Source organism: Meles meles, chromosome 9, assembly GCF_922984935.1.
Source record: "Meles meles chromosome 9, mMelMel3.1 paternal haplotype, whole genome shotgun sequence".
Classification (NCBI taxonomy): Eukaryota; Metazoa; Chordata; class Mammalia; order Carnivora; family Mustelidae; genus Meles; species Meles meles.
This window is the reverse complement of record NC_060074.1, coordinates 82,857,510-82,870,327: the sequence shown is the minus strand read 5'-3', so window position 1 is coordinate 82,870,327 and position 12,818 is coordinate 82,857,510. Positions and strand designations below refer to the sequence as shown.

Sequence of the window (12,818 nt, the reverse complement as noted above, 5' to 3'; positions counted from 1 at the left end):
CAGGATACTATAAATATGTTTTATTATATTATATTATATTATATGTGACTCTTAAGAAGAAGTATATTTATTTGGGTACTGTCATCTGTCAGGCACCATCTATGCACTTTATGTACGTTATCGTATTTTAAGTCTCAACAATTTTATGAGGTGTGGGCATTATTGGTTCCATTGTACTAAAGAGGAATTTGAAGTCAGATGACTCACTCAGGTCAGTTAGGGGTTGATGAGGCTGGAATTTGAGCCTCAGTTTTGTCTGTCTTCCTTGAATTTTTTTTCACTATTCTGCTCCCACTTTTCTGGAGAGCTCATAATGAGCATTTAGTAACAATTTATGAGTTGTTACTTTTCTATCAGGCTACATGTACTATTGCAAAAGCAAAAGACTATTGCAAAAGGACCAAGCATTGCAAAAAGACAGGGATAGGAATGGCCACGGGAAAAGGGGAGAGGGCAGAGAGTAGAGATTGTGGCGAGTGGCCTTGGGGTGGCCCTGTCTGTCTCCCAGCAGTGAGACTCATGTCCATTCTGAAGATGCAGGAATGCCCTTCCCTTCAGACTGGCTGGCCCACCATTCTGGTTTGCCACTAGTGTTCAGCAGGGCTGCCTTGGGGCATATGCCTACTTGAGTAGTTCTTTGGACAGCCAGAGCCTTAGGGTTCCAAGGCAGGGATGACTTGTCTGTCACTATTGCCACTGACAGGCCACCATTTCACTCGGGGAGTTGGTATGAGGCCATGCCTTCTCAGGAACTTGTATGATTACAACCTCCTCAAATTCTTACCCAACAGTAGAAATAACTCTTCTGCTCTAGGAAGATCTGGACTTAGAACTAACAAAATCTAGGGTGGAAAACTGGCCTCTGAAGTCTATAGCGAGAGGCAAGAAGTATTTTCAAGTTTCGCTCCCCTCTCTGGAGGTGAGAAGGCTCTTCCCACCTGCTGCAGAACCTCTCTTTGGATTTGCTTGGCTGCTGGGTGGATGTGTGCTGTGTTTGTGGGTGCCACTAGCTGTGTGGTGTGAGCTGAGGTCATATCACGCCAGAGCCCATCACAAAGCAAGGTTCTGTCTGGCTGAGCTGGTTCCTGGCTCTGTGGCTGGTGCACAGAAATAGTCATTCTGCTACGGGAGAGGCTCTAAAACAAATGCTTTCCTTGGGCCCAGGAACTGTCATTCAGTGTGATGAAAGTGCCTTTTTGTGGGCTGTTTCTATTAGGGTTAGATGGGGGTTGCTGTGTGGCTCATCGTGGTGCTCTCCCATCCTGCTTTCCTGGGCGTGTGCTCTGGCCTTCTCCATCCCAGTGGTCCAACCCAAATGCACAGTGTGCCCTCACTTTCCCTCCTGCCTCTCCTCTCCCCTGATAATCAAACATAGACTAGGTAAACACACCGACCCCTACAACCTGGAGTTTGGAAGAAAATTGAGAACATTGGGTTCAAAGAGCTTTTTCTACCTTTTTTTAAAATAACCATTTAAGTCACAGTTGAGTTGAAAGAATGCATCATCTCTGTTCAACCTTGAACACTAGAGATAGGTTCTACAACAATTAATTGTAACATGAATGTAAATAGTACTTTAAAGACTAAATAGCATTTGTTCTGATGGAGTTTTATGTACTCTCTTTTCCTTAAAAAAAAAAAAATAATAGTAATTGCACTCCGTGTTGAAATAGCAGCAACAAACAGTCAAGGATTCTCCAAGTAGAGCCTCCTGTGTTGCTTAGCTCCCTGCTCTAAGATGAGTAGTGCTCTCCCTGAGCTCTTGTTTTCTCCTGTGTGTCCCAGGCCTTACGCTACAGGAGTCCTGGGAGCAGCAGCTAACTAGGAGTTAGTAGGATTGTGCATTCTGCCCAGGGAAGTTGGGTTTAGAGGTGTGGACCCCGTCCAGGGGTGCCAAATTGAGGTGCATCGGCCCTGCTGTTTGGTGGCAGTAGAGGAAACGTGCCGGGTGGGGCTCTGACTCTGAGCTGGGTTTTCTTTAGGGCCCGGCACGTTGCTCAGCACCCCCTTCTGCGTGCATGTGCACTTGCAGGGTCGCCGGTGGCCTGTGAGGGGGAGCAGAGGGAGCCGGACCCTTGGCCTTGGCCTCCTTACCCCTGATCTAATAATGCCTGGGCTGGTAGGTCCCAGAGTGCCTCCTACACCGGGATTGGAGGTAAAAGGGACTGGAGGCCCTTTGAGTTTAGGGGGAGATGTTTGATTTCTGATAAACAGAAGCTTTAGAGCTGTGATTGTGGCTAGCATTCCAACTGCCCAGAGCTGTTTATGCCATGAATATAGAATTTTAAAGGTACAACCGCAGAATGGGAACCTCTTTCTTTGTGTCCCTCAAAGCACGTTGCATTCATGGCCATTTAGAGGCTTTCCACTCTGAATCTGTTCTCTGAGCAAGTTGGCATTTCTGTGAAAACTGAAGCTTGAACCCCCAGCCCTTACACTGTGGTCTTCAAGTTTTTGCTTCTGTTCCCAAGGAAACCATTGCCAGAAGTTTGATATGTGTGAACATTCTCTCTCTCCCTCCTCTCTCTCAATATAGCTTGACACAGCTCTGGAGGGCTGCTAGGATTTAAAAAAAAAAAAAAAATCTGCTGCTTAATTTCTCTCTTTCTCTCTTTTTTTTTTTTAGCTTCCTGAAGGAAAATCCCACTTTCTTTTCTGACCCCAGTTCACACTCCAGTAACCTCAGACCAATAACATGTAAATTGAAAAAATTTTTTAGAAAAGCTAACAAAACAACAAAAATTAACTGGCATTATGAAATTCGGAGAGATCAAAACCACAAACCAACCAGCCTAATCAGGGCCTGAACTAGCTGGAGCTGGTGGCCTGGCCTGATGAGTGAAGGAGCCACGGGCCCTGAAGAGGACACCTCAGTAGGGGCTTCCTCAGAGAGGTGGTGAAGGGAATTGTCACTTTTTTTTTGCCTCTTCATTAACACATTCTGTAAGAATGTGAGTACATTTCTTATCGCTCCCACTGTCCTTTCAGGAAAGAGACTTCCTTCCCTTATGTACAGCTGTTGGGTCAGGGATATTAATCATGTACTATTTACCTTTTGGTGATTTGGTGCAGATGAAGGACTGAGGGAAACGAGTGCTAAATATATTTTAATCACCTCAGCTGCTTTGAAGGAATTCCCACAGATGATCTCCAGTGCAGAGCAGCGTCTGTCCGCATGCTTCCCCTTGTCCCTGTGTGAAATGGAAGCCGGCCTGCCGAGTGGGGGGCTTTGCACAGTATGCTCATTGTGTAATTAAAAGAAGTTCCCGATGCTGATGGGCCTGGGCTATCCTGCCAGCACCGTCACTGAAAAAACAAAGGCCTTAACTTTGAGGGCTCCGGCGTTTCCGGGCTGATTGGATTGTCCCCCGTGTGGCTGGGTTTACAGAGTGGGGCCCTGTCCTTCTCCCCAGCTCTGGACTAGCTCCGTTCTCAAGGGGCTCCGGGCTGCCTTCCTGAAAAACCCCCAGGAGCTCGCCTGTGCCGGCATTTCAACTGACCCAAATCAGATCTTTGGGAAAGAAATTCTGTTCTATACCTCACTCCAGAGAGTCAGGACACTGATAATGTTTTTCTTCCTCCAACTGATCTCAGGAGATCAATTTAGAGAAGAAAACTTGAGTATCTTTCTGCTGAAAAGGAAGTGTACTTCTCGATATCTGTCTTAATATTGATGTTACTGGAAGAGAGTGTCTGTGTCTTTCTTTTTCTTTTTTTTTTTTTTTTTTTTTTGCCTCTTCATTAATATATTCTGTAGGAATGTGACTACATTTCTTATTTGGGGAACAGTGGAGGCCTTCATTTCTGCTTTTATCTCACAATTCTACTTAAAATGCAAATGTAGTTGAAATACATCATTTGTGTGAAAAATGAGATGGGCCATTTAGAATATGTAATTTTAAAATATGGAACCAACAGAAGCATACAATCAAAGTAATGAGTTAATTATAATTTCTTTTTCTTGCTTGCAGATGTCCTTGAAGGTTACAATGGGACGATTTTTGCCTATGGACAGACCTCGTCAGGAAAGACGCACACCATGGAGGTAAGATTGCAGCATGCGGGAAGCATCCTCACGGTGGCTCAGTAGCTCTGTACGACCAGCCACACGCAGGTGCCTGCAGCCCCCTGACTGCGATGCGAGAGAGAGACGGTGAAGGGACCGGTCATGTCTGACCAATTCATTTTGGCATTGTGGAGTTTCAAAATAATGATAATAAAATCCCAGGAGTTCAGAATTTCAAAGAAAATCCTTTGTTGGTGGCTCTCTCAAAATGGTAGTAGTACATTCTTTTAAAATACTCATCAGTAAGCTAAACAGTAGTGTGAGTATCCTTATGGACTGTGGCCCTAATCTCACTGAGAAAGTCTGCTGTGAGAATCATTTATGCTAAGAAGGGCACTCTAGGAAGGCGAATTTCCTCAGAGGAAATAAAAAACCATAGGACAGAGATGCAAAGAAGTTGGCTTGTGGACCAAATTCAGCCCAGAGACATATTTTTATTCGGCCTGCACACCATGTGTTTTTATATTTTAAAAAATTATTATTATTATATGTACTTTTTAATTTCAGGCAGTGCTTAAAATGGGATGATTGCACACAATTTTAAGCTTCCAGAGTTGGTTGGAAATTTTAAAGATCCTACAACTAGGCAAAATTTTACCATCCTATAAAGCGTAGGCGTCACTAGTGAAGAGATCATCATTGCCTTGTTCACCTGTTTATTCACGTTTCTAGTGCATGGAACAGTGGCTGTTCCCCTAGGAGGGGTTCGATAAAACACTTGTTAAATTGATAGCCTCGGGGTGACCGTGGCCAACCCTGCGTGTGGGCTGGGCCGTCCAGTGCACCCCAGTCCCCTGCATGCACAGTAGGAACTGGCGTGCGGCCTCCTCTGTCATTAGCGTGCACTCCTGACCTCTGTGGGGGTGTGAAGGTGTGAGCCCGGCTCAGAGTGTTGGCTGTCTTCCAGACAAGACACATCTACAGATAAAATTGGCCCCCTTTACCTCTTCTTCTCCTGCTTTTTGCCACGGCCTGTAAGCCCTTCAGGGCCGGATACTCTTCTATAGGCTGGGCCCGCCGGACAGGTGAGCAGAGGTAGAGGAGTGGTTATTTTAAGACACTGTGCAGAGGAAGTTTGGGGAATTCGGCTTACAGGCAGCAGGGTAAGATGAATCCTTGATCCTTCAAGCTTAGGATTTTCATTTACGGTGCCCTCCTGGGAATGTTACTGAGAGACATCTGCTGCAGAATCGATTTAGCTTATGAATCATTCCTATTGAAGAGGAGATTTCAAAGGCACAAGGCTAAAACCCTTGGGGCTCTGATATTCTGCTCACACCAGTTCTAAGTGTGCGTGTGACTCTGGGGGATCTTATTTCTGTTGTGTTGACTCACTTTCAACCGTTTTGGGGGGATGGGGGACAGTGGCTCCGAGATTACACAGATTAAAGGAAGCATCAGATTTGTTTACTACTGCTTCTGGATGGAGCAGGACTGTTCCCGGACACCTGAGCCTTGGTCACGCTCTTCTCTGCATCTCATGTTCTCATGCAATACCCCTTGGAGATGCAGGCACATCCTCTTGCCTGCCTCTCTTACTGGGCCCCAAACCCTTAACCTTCCAGGCACTAGCAAAGTTGCAGTTCTGTATTTCCTAAGTACCAGCAACTCCAGTAGCCATGACAAAAGCTCCTTCATAGGCCATAAGGCATGGGGCGGGGGGAGGGCACATCTCATGATGATGTCCATCAGTCTCTAGGTTTTTGGAATGTTACCAAACAGTATATAAAACAACAACAGAAAATGCAATAGTTAGAATCCCCAAATCATAGGGACTGTTTACAAGAGTGACCTTTTTAGCTTTGGGATTAATTCATCTTTGGAAAATACAAGGTATTTGCTCAATGTCAGAAATTTAAAATGTAAACCATCAAAGGAGAGACCTGTCCCCAGAGTAAAATCGTGGTTTGTGGGGTGTGTGTGTGTGTGTTGGGAGGGGCGAATCCGTGGGTGTCAGGAGATGGCAAAGACAAATGCCAGCTCTTTAAAATGAAAATAGGAGATGTTTTGTTAAATGAGGGCACCTGGAACCCTGGACGTCTCACAGCGTGAGCCTCACAAGGTCTGCAGCGCACTCAGCTGGGGACCTGAGGGAAACTGGCTTCTGTGCAGGATACTCTCACAGTAAATTTAGGCAGATTTTGTAGTTTCTTCATCCACATCAGTTTTACAAGTTTGATTGCAAGGGGTGCTTTTCTTTACTATGACTTCCAAAGATCCTAGAAGGAAGGAGTGGGTTGGGAGCCCTTTCCTAGACACCCCCCTTCCCAACACACGCACTTAGTCTGGTTCTTTCTGTCCAGTGATTATAGATTGAAGAGAAGGTAGGGGATTTTTAGAGGAAAAGAGGAGCCTCGAGCTGAAGTCGTAGAGACTGTGGGAGACCGAGAAATCCAGGACCCTGGAATGCAATTAAATAAAAAAAAAAAAAACAACAAACAACGACAACAACAACAACCCTGCAGGGCTTGCACCATCTGAACAGATTTTATGTATTTGGAATTACACATTGTGATCTTTCAAAGGCTTTTTTGGAAGGGGATGTTAACTCCCTGAATGGACAGAGCTGTCACATTCTAAAGCTGTTTTTCATTTTAATCCCCTCATTTTTGGTCTGACATCCAGTGGTGATTCCATTACCTTCTATTGAGGAGAACAAACAGATAAGCCTACATAAAACTGGAAAGATTAGCTTCTGAAGATGCAGCATTTAAGGTGGATTCTCAGTAAAAATAGGAAACACTTGACGGTGCTGATGCCAAGCTGGCATGCACTGGGCCCTGGCATGTGCGGCCAGTGTTCCAGGGCTGGGTTGAAGGAGGGCTCCTGGGGGTGCTGGCTATATGGGGAAGAGAGGGCTGGACCTTTGTTTGGCCTGTGGTGCTGGGAAGAGCTTCTGTGGGCCTTGGGCTTTGCTTTGTGGCCCTCTTTGGCACAGATTTAGATGGATGGAGACACGCTGTTTTTCCTTCTGCCCAAAGGGACACCTGGAGCCCATGGAATGGTGCAACCCCCCCCCCCCCCCCCCCCACTGCTGAGCTGAGCCTGCCAAGTGATTTTTAATGAGCCTGTCCGAGTGCATTGGTTCTCGTGTGAGCTGACAGGCTGCCTGCTTTCTCATCTTAAGTGTTTCAGGAAACTGTCCTGCTTGGGAGGTTGAGGAGGCACCTGGGGCTGGAACAAAGGGAGTCTTGTTCTGTGGCTGATGGCCTGCGTCTGGTTTCTTCTTTCATACATGCCCTGAGAAGGCCACATTCAGAAGTGGGGGAAGTTTTTGAAGAGGATTATGTAGGATACAAGTATAAAAATGTTCTTTTTGTTTTCTGAGAGAAAAAAGGGTGATGAAGTGGGACATTCCTTTGCTACCCAAATCCATCCCAATCCTTCAGCCAACTGAAATTCTCCTGGCTCTGTGGAAGGGAGCCTCAGTATTCTTTAGCTCCTGGGCCACATTGCTGTCCTCTCAGGATCCCTGCTGCATCCCCTTTACCCATCCTCACCTTCCTCCTCTCTCAAGATCTGTCGTCCCTCAACGAAGCCATCCCATATCACCCTAGCTGGAAAGGACTCTTCTGTGCTCTGAATTTCCACAGCTCTCTGCTTTTTTACCACCTTTCATTGCCTAAGGCGACTACTGCGTATGTGTAGATGTGTATTTTATTTGCAAGAAGGAGTGAAGACCTTTATGAAACACCTGTCTACCTCATACACACACAACTCACACATCACACAACACTGTCCCCAACACCACTCACACCCGCATACTACATACATCACACACATCCACTCTGTACACACCACACGCACACACACACACACAGATTGTCTTGACAGGCTCAGTTTACTGAACATAAAGGCTCAATTTTCACCACTCTTGGGCTTATGAGCTAGATCAAGCATCCCAGCCTGGAAACCTGTGGTAGATTTGAGTAGTACGTCTATGACCATGGGAATGGGAGGTATCCTTATGCCTTCTCCAAATACACATGTGCTGCCCTCTCATGTGATTTTTGGGTGTGGGCTTCAAGGAAACAACACAGGGAGTGTCCCAGACTCATCCCTGGTTCTGCCTTGGTTCTTACCCTGACAAAGGCAAACAAAGGGATGTCAGTATTTGTAGAAGCTAGGAATCAATTGAAAGATAAATCTTTTGGAAGGGAAAGCATCTAGGAAAACAGATTTGAGTCATTTATAAATGACTTTTGGATTATCTCTCATCTTTCCTTGTCTGTGGACCACTGAGTAGAAGCTAAAGGATTATGATGGATTATTGAAGCGTTCTGTGGGGAGCAGGGGGAGCACTCCTCAGATCTCCAAGGTGGATTCGCCCAGTGGTATTGCAACATTTCACTGGACAGAGATCTGTGTTCTCATAGTCCGTGTCATTTCTGTCAGCAATTTACACAGTCCTGAGCCTGTGGGGCCCAATATTTTGTGTTTACAATGGCCTATGAGAAATAAGCTTACCAACATTTGAGAGATTCGGCTGTTTTCCTGAGATGTCTAGTCATGGCCTGGGATAGAAATGTATTTTCAGACTCTTCATGTCAAATAAACCTTAACGACTGCATAATGAGAACCTGATATGAGCTGAATAATATAATGCTAACATTTATTGTTTCTAACCCTCTATTTATACTGCTTAATTTAACTTCTACAATAATTCGATGCAGGAGACACCGTACTTAGTGTCATAAGCAGTGGGAAGAAAAACATGCACTGGCCATCTTGCCCTCAGGGTCTGTACCGTCAAGAAGCCATAGAAACACATCACAGGATTTAGGATCCGTAGCATGCGAGGGCATTCCCAGGTGAAAGAGCTTTGCCAGGGGCCAGATGTATCTAAATTCAGCTTTTCTCTTGCTTTCAATAGAGTGGAAGGTGGATCAGGTGTGCAAAGGAGGATTCAGAGCCGGAAAGTGCTTAGCGCCCAAGTCCACATGATTTCTTGCTTTTGGTAATTGAGATTGTTGGCTTCAGAGTCAGCCTGTCAGAGAGGCACTATGTGGTGAACGCCCGAAGGATACAGAAGATCTCACTGAGGAAAACAAAGTAGATCTTCTAGGTGTCGGGCAGATTTAGAACAAGGGCTTGAGTCATAGTGTTGGTAAAGTTTGCTGAGAGAAGAATAAATGGGTTTTGTACTTTTCTTCCAGTTTCATTTTTCCTAGAGTTTTAGAACTTTCTGAAGATCCAGTTCCCTTTTTCCTAGAGTTTTAGAACTTTCTGAAGATCCTAGAGTTTTAGAACTTTCTGAAGACTCTTCCTGCCAATGATTACTTTAGACCTGCAGTCTTCGTGTTTGTGCATTGATGTGTAGTTTAACAGGGAACAGGACAGAACTTGGAGCAAGGGAGTAAGGAAGTCTCTCAGGAAGTCCTTGCTGAGGCTGCTGTTTAAATACTTCTAGAGCTCTTGTTTGGGAATTGCTTTCAGATATCACGGCATATCTTTTTATATGTCTGTCTTCAGAAGCAGCAAATCTGGATCTTTAAAAATGGATTTAGTGATAGAACTCAATCACAGAAAAATTCATCTATCCCTTCATCCCTTAGATGAAACATCCCTCAAATCCCTTAGGGTTGGAGGATAGTTGCTGGCTGCATGGGGAAGGGAGGGCTGGGCCTCTTTGCTGGAAAAAAGGGGGATAAAAGAATAAGAGAACATCTTACAAGTGGAATTTAAATATTAGAAATAGCAAAAAATTTAAAAAGAAACCAGCTGAAATTTTTTTGTGACATTTCAGGCTGGGAATTACAGATTTTTAAGAAATTGATAAAATGGCTTTTCTTGATTGGTTTGTGAGGTGATACTGAAGGTATTCCTAGAATAATGTTAAAATTTTTGAGCAATGATGACTTATCAGTCTATCAATGTCTATCAGCTCTCAAGTTGGCTCTATTAAAGCAAATTAATTTGGACTTATACATTCGGATCAGTTTGTAAAAATTTCAAAACAAAAAGCACATTTAGTATGTGATAGTCACCATATAATCCCTGTCCTTCTCCTGTCTTCCTTCCCTCCTCCTTCCTACTCACACCCTCACCACATATAATGATTTGCTGCCCTGAGTGGCAGCAGGAGAAAATATTTTCAAGCCCTAGAACCTGACAGAACAAGCTCTCTTTTGCTGGGTGAAAAGGAACACAGTGAGTTATTTCCATGAACTTTTGAGCTGTTGGCACGTCAGGGGGACCTCCAAGGATCTGACTGTGTGTGTGTGGGGGGGTGCTCCCTCTTCCATGGAGTTCTGTTATGAAACCCAGCTTGGTTCCTTCTTTCTTCCACATGTTTCCGGGCACTCTAGCTGCCTGTGCTTGTGTTTTTCCCTCACTAGGGGAAGCTACATGACCCTCAACTCATGGGGATCATCCCAAGGATTGCCCATGACATCTTTGACCACATCTATTCCATGGATGAAAACCTGGAGTTTCACATCAAGGTAAGTGCTATTGATTAAAGAGAAAAACTGGGCCCCAAATCATGTTTTCATTTTCCTTTTTTTATGTATACATAAAAGATTGTTTTTTAATCTATTTTAAATGAAATGCTATGGTAAGCAAAGCCATAGTTATTTAATGACTCAGGTGAATACTAACGAAATATCAAAGCAAAATAAAAGCCTTATTTAGGATAGAATCATCTTGATAGTTATCTGAATTCTACCCTTTACCCAGTGGATTTCTATAGATATGACTGGAATGTGTCCATGATTGGGTTACGACAGCATTTCCCAAAGTGTGTTCCTTAGAGCACAGTCCCTAATATTATTAATAGGTGGGCTATCAGGGAAAAGGCTAATGGGACCAAATAAGCTGGGAAAATGTTTTGTTGAACAATGTTAATCTCATCACAAGTTAAGTATGCTATTATGTAATCCAGTTCTACAAAGGGGACATGTAGCAGATTATATTTTCCAGCTTATTTGACTGTGTTCATATTTTTCCCCTCTTGAGATATGATGGACTAGTGTTTTGATGAGTATGCTCTGACAAGCATTGGTGAAGGGTGTTATCCTTCCTGGTTTTTGTTTTTGTTTTTATTTATTTTATTTTATTTTATTTTTTAAAAGATTTTATTTATTTATTTGACAGCGAGAGATCACATGTAGGCAGAGAGGCAGGCCGGGGTGGGGGGGAGGTGGGGGGGGGAAGCAGGCTCCCTGCTGAACAGAGAGCCCAATGCGGGGCTTGATCCCAGGATCCTGAGATCATGACCTGAGCCGAAGGCAGAGGCTTAACCCACTGAGCCACCCAGGTGCCCCTTGTTTTTGTTTTTAAACCAGAACCTCGTTGAAACTTAAATTTGAATTGAAAGAGAATTTTTTTCTCTCTTAATTACAGCTGTTAATTTATAACATTGGGTATTAAGGATACATTCATTGGAACTCATTTGTTTTCACATGACTGAAAGTCACTTGTTTAAGCAAAAAGAGGAAGTTGTTACAAGATACAAAATTTGTTAGTAGGCATGGGTTGCGGGAGTTGCAGAAAAGCAAGAGAAATTCAGACCCCCCCCCTTTAAAAAAAATCTTTAAATTAAAAGAATTGAGATATAATTCATATAATTCATGTACCATAAAGTTCAATTTTTAAAGTGTACAGTTTGATGGTTTTTAGTATATTTCCAAAAATGTGCAACCATGATCACTATCTAATTCCAGAACATTTTCATCACCCCCAAAAGAAACCCCATCCCTGTTACAGTCACTGCATTTCTGCCCGCTTGCTTTATCTTTTTGGGGGGAGGTGGGTAGGGGGAAAAGCCACCGTGACAGCTCCCATTCCATATCCCTTATTCCCATGTCCTAATTCCCCAGGGAAGGGGCTCTTTGGCCCAGCCTACAGTTGGGTTGCCCCCAGTCTGATAAGCTGTTTGCAGGATGCACATGGCTGGCTGGGTCCCCACCGCAGCGACTGGGAACAGTGTGGACAGGGCGTGAGGAAGAGACAGGGTCAGTTCTAAGAAGATTTGGAGCAGAGCAGATGAGCCAAGAGGTTGACCAGCCCCTTTGAGGCTGGGACCTTAGTGCACTAGGCCCATCCTTTTAGAGATGAAGAAACTGAAGTTTTAAGACTTAGTGCTGGATGACCAAAGTCACATATCAGGTTATTGGCAGAGCTGAGATTAGACTCTTGATCTGACCAACCTACGTGCGGCACCTCTTTCATTATCCGCCCTTACTTCTGCTATGTACCTTTCCTAATATTATATGAAAACAAGGCAGCAGCTGTTTGCCCTTCATAAATTAGATCCAGGAAGTCTTTTTACTTCACAAATCTTTTCCCTCTGTTTGTTGGTTAACACAGGTTTCTCCTCGTTGCCAGGGTTCTTTATATCTAAGGATACGGAAGCCTCTGGCTTTGATGGGATCAAGATTTAGGAGCTTAGTACATCTTTAAGGATGTTTGCATTTAAATACCCTAAACTCCTGTAGGGTTCTTATGGGATAATCCTGGAGTAAGATGTTAAACCAATTACTGTCCTCAAAATAGGGTCTTGTATTAGAATCTTATTAAGATAAAAACTGCCCCAGCATGGTGGGGGGTGGGGGAAGGGGGGTTTGGGAGGAGAAGGAAGAGCACCCAAGTCTTCAGGACTGAATTTTACACCCTGGCTTCCTGTTCTGCGTTTGTAGTTATGATCACTTACTTCATAGATTATAATTGCAAGTGGGCAGACTAGCTATTGACTGTTCCGTGTTTTGAACTGAGTGGTGACAGGCTTAATCAAGAAAAAGAGGCTTGATTA

General features: G+C 44.1%; 1 protein-coding gene across 1 annotated transcript in view; it reads left to right on the top strand.

Annotated features, from left to right (window-relative positions):
• KIF5C (kinesin family member 5C) overlaps positions 1-12,818 on the top strand; it is a 153,540-nt gene that overhangs the window by 56,529 nt on the left and 84,193 nt on the right. The window contains exons 3-4 of the mRNA XM_046019619.1: positions 3,972-4,045; positions 10,405-10,509. Of these exons, the coding sequence (XP_045875575.1) occupies positions 3,972-4,045; positions 10,405-10,509 (179 nt within the window). The remainder of the gene's footprint in view (positions 1-3,971; positions 4,046-10,404; positions 10,510-12,818) is intronic.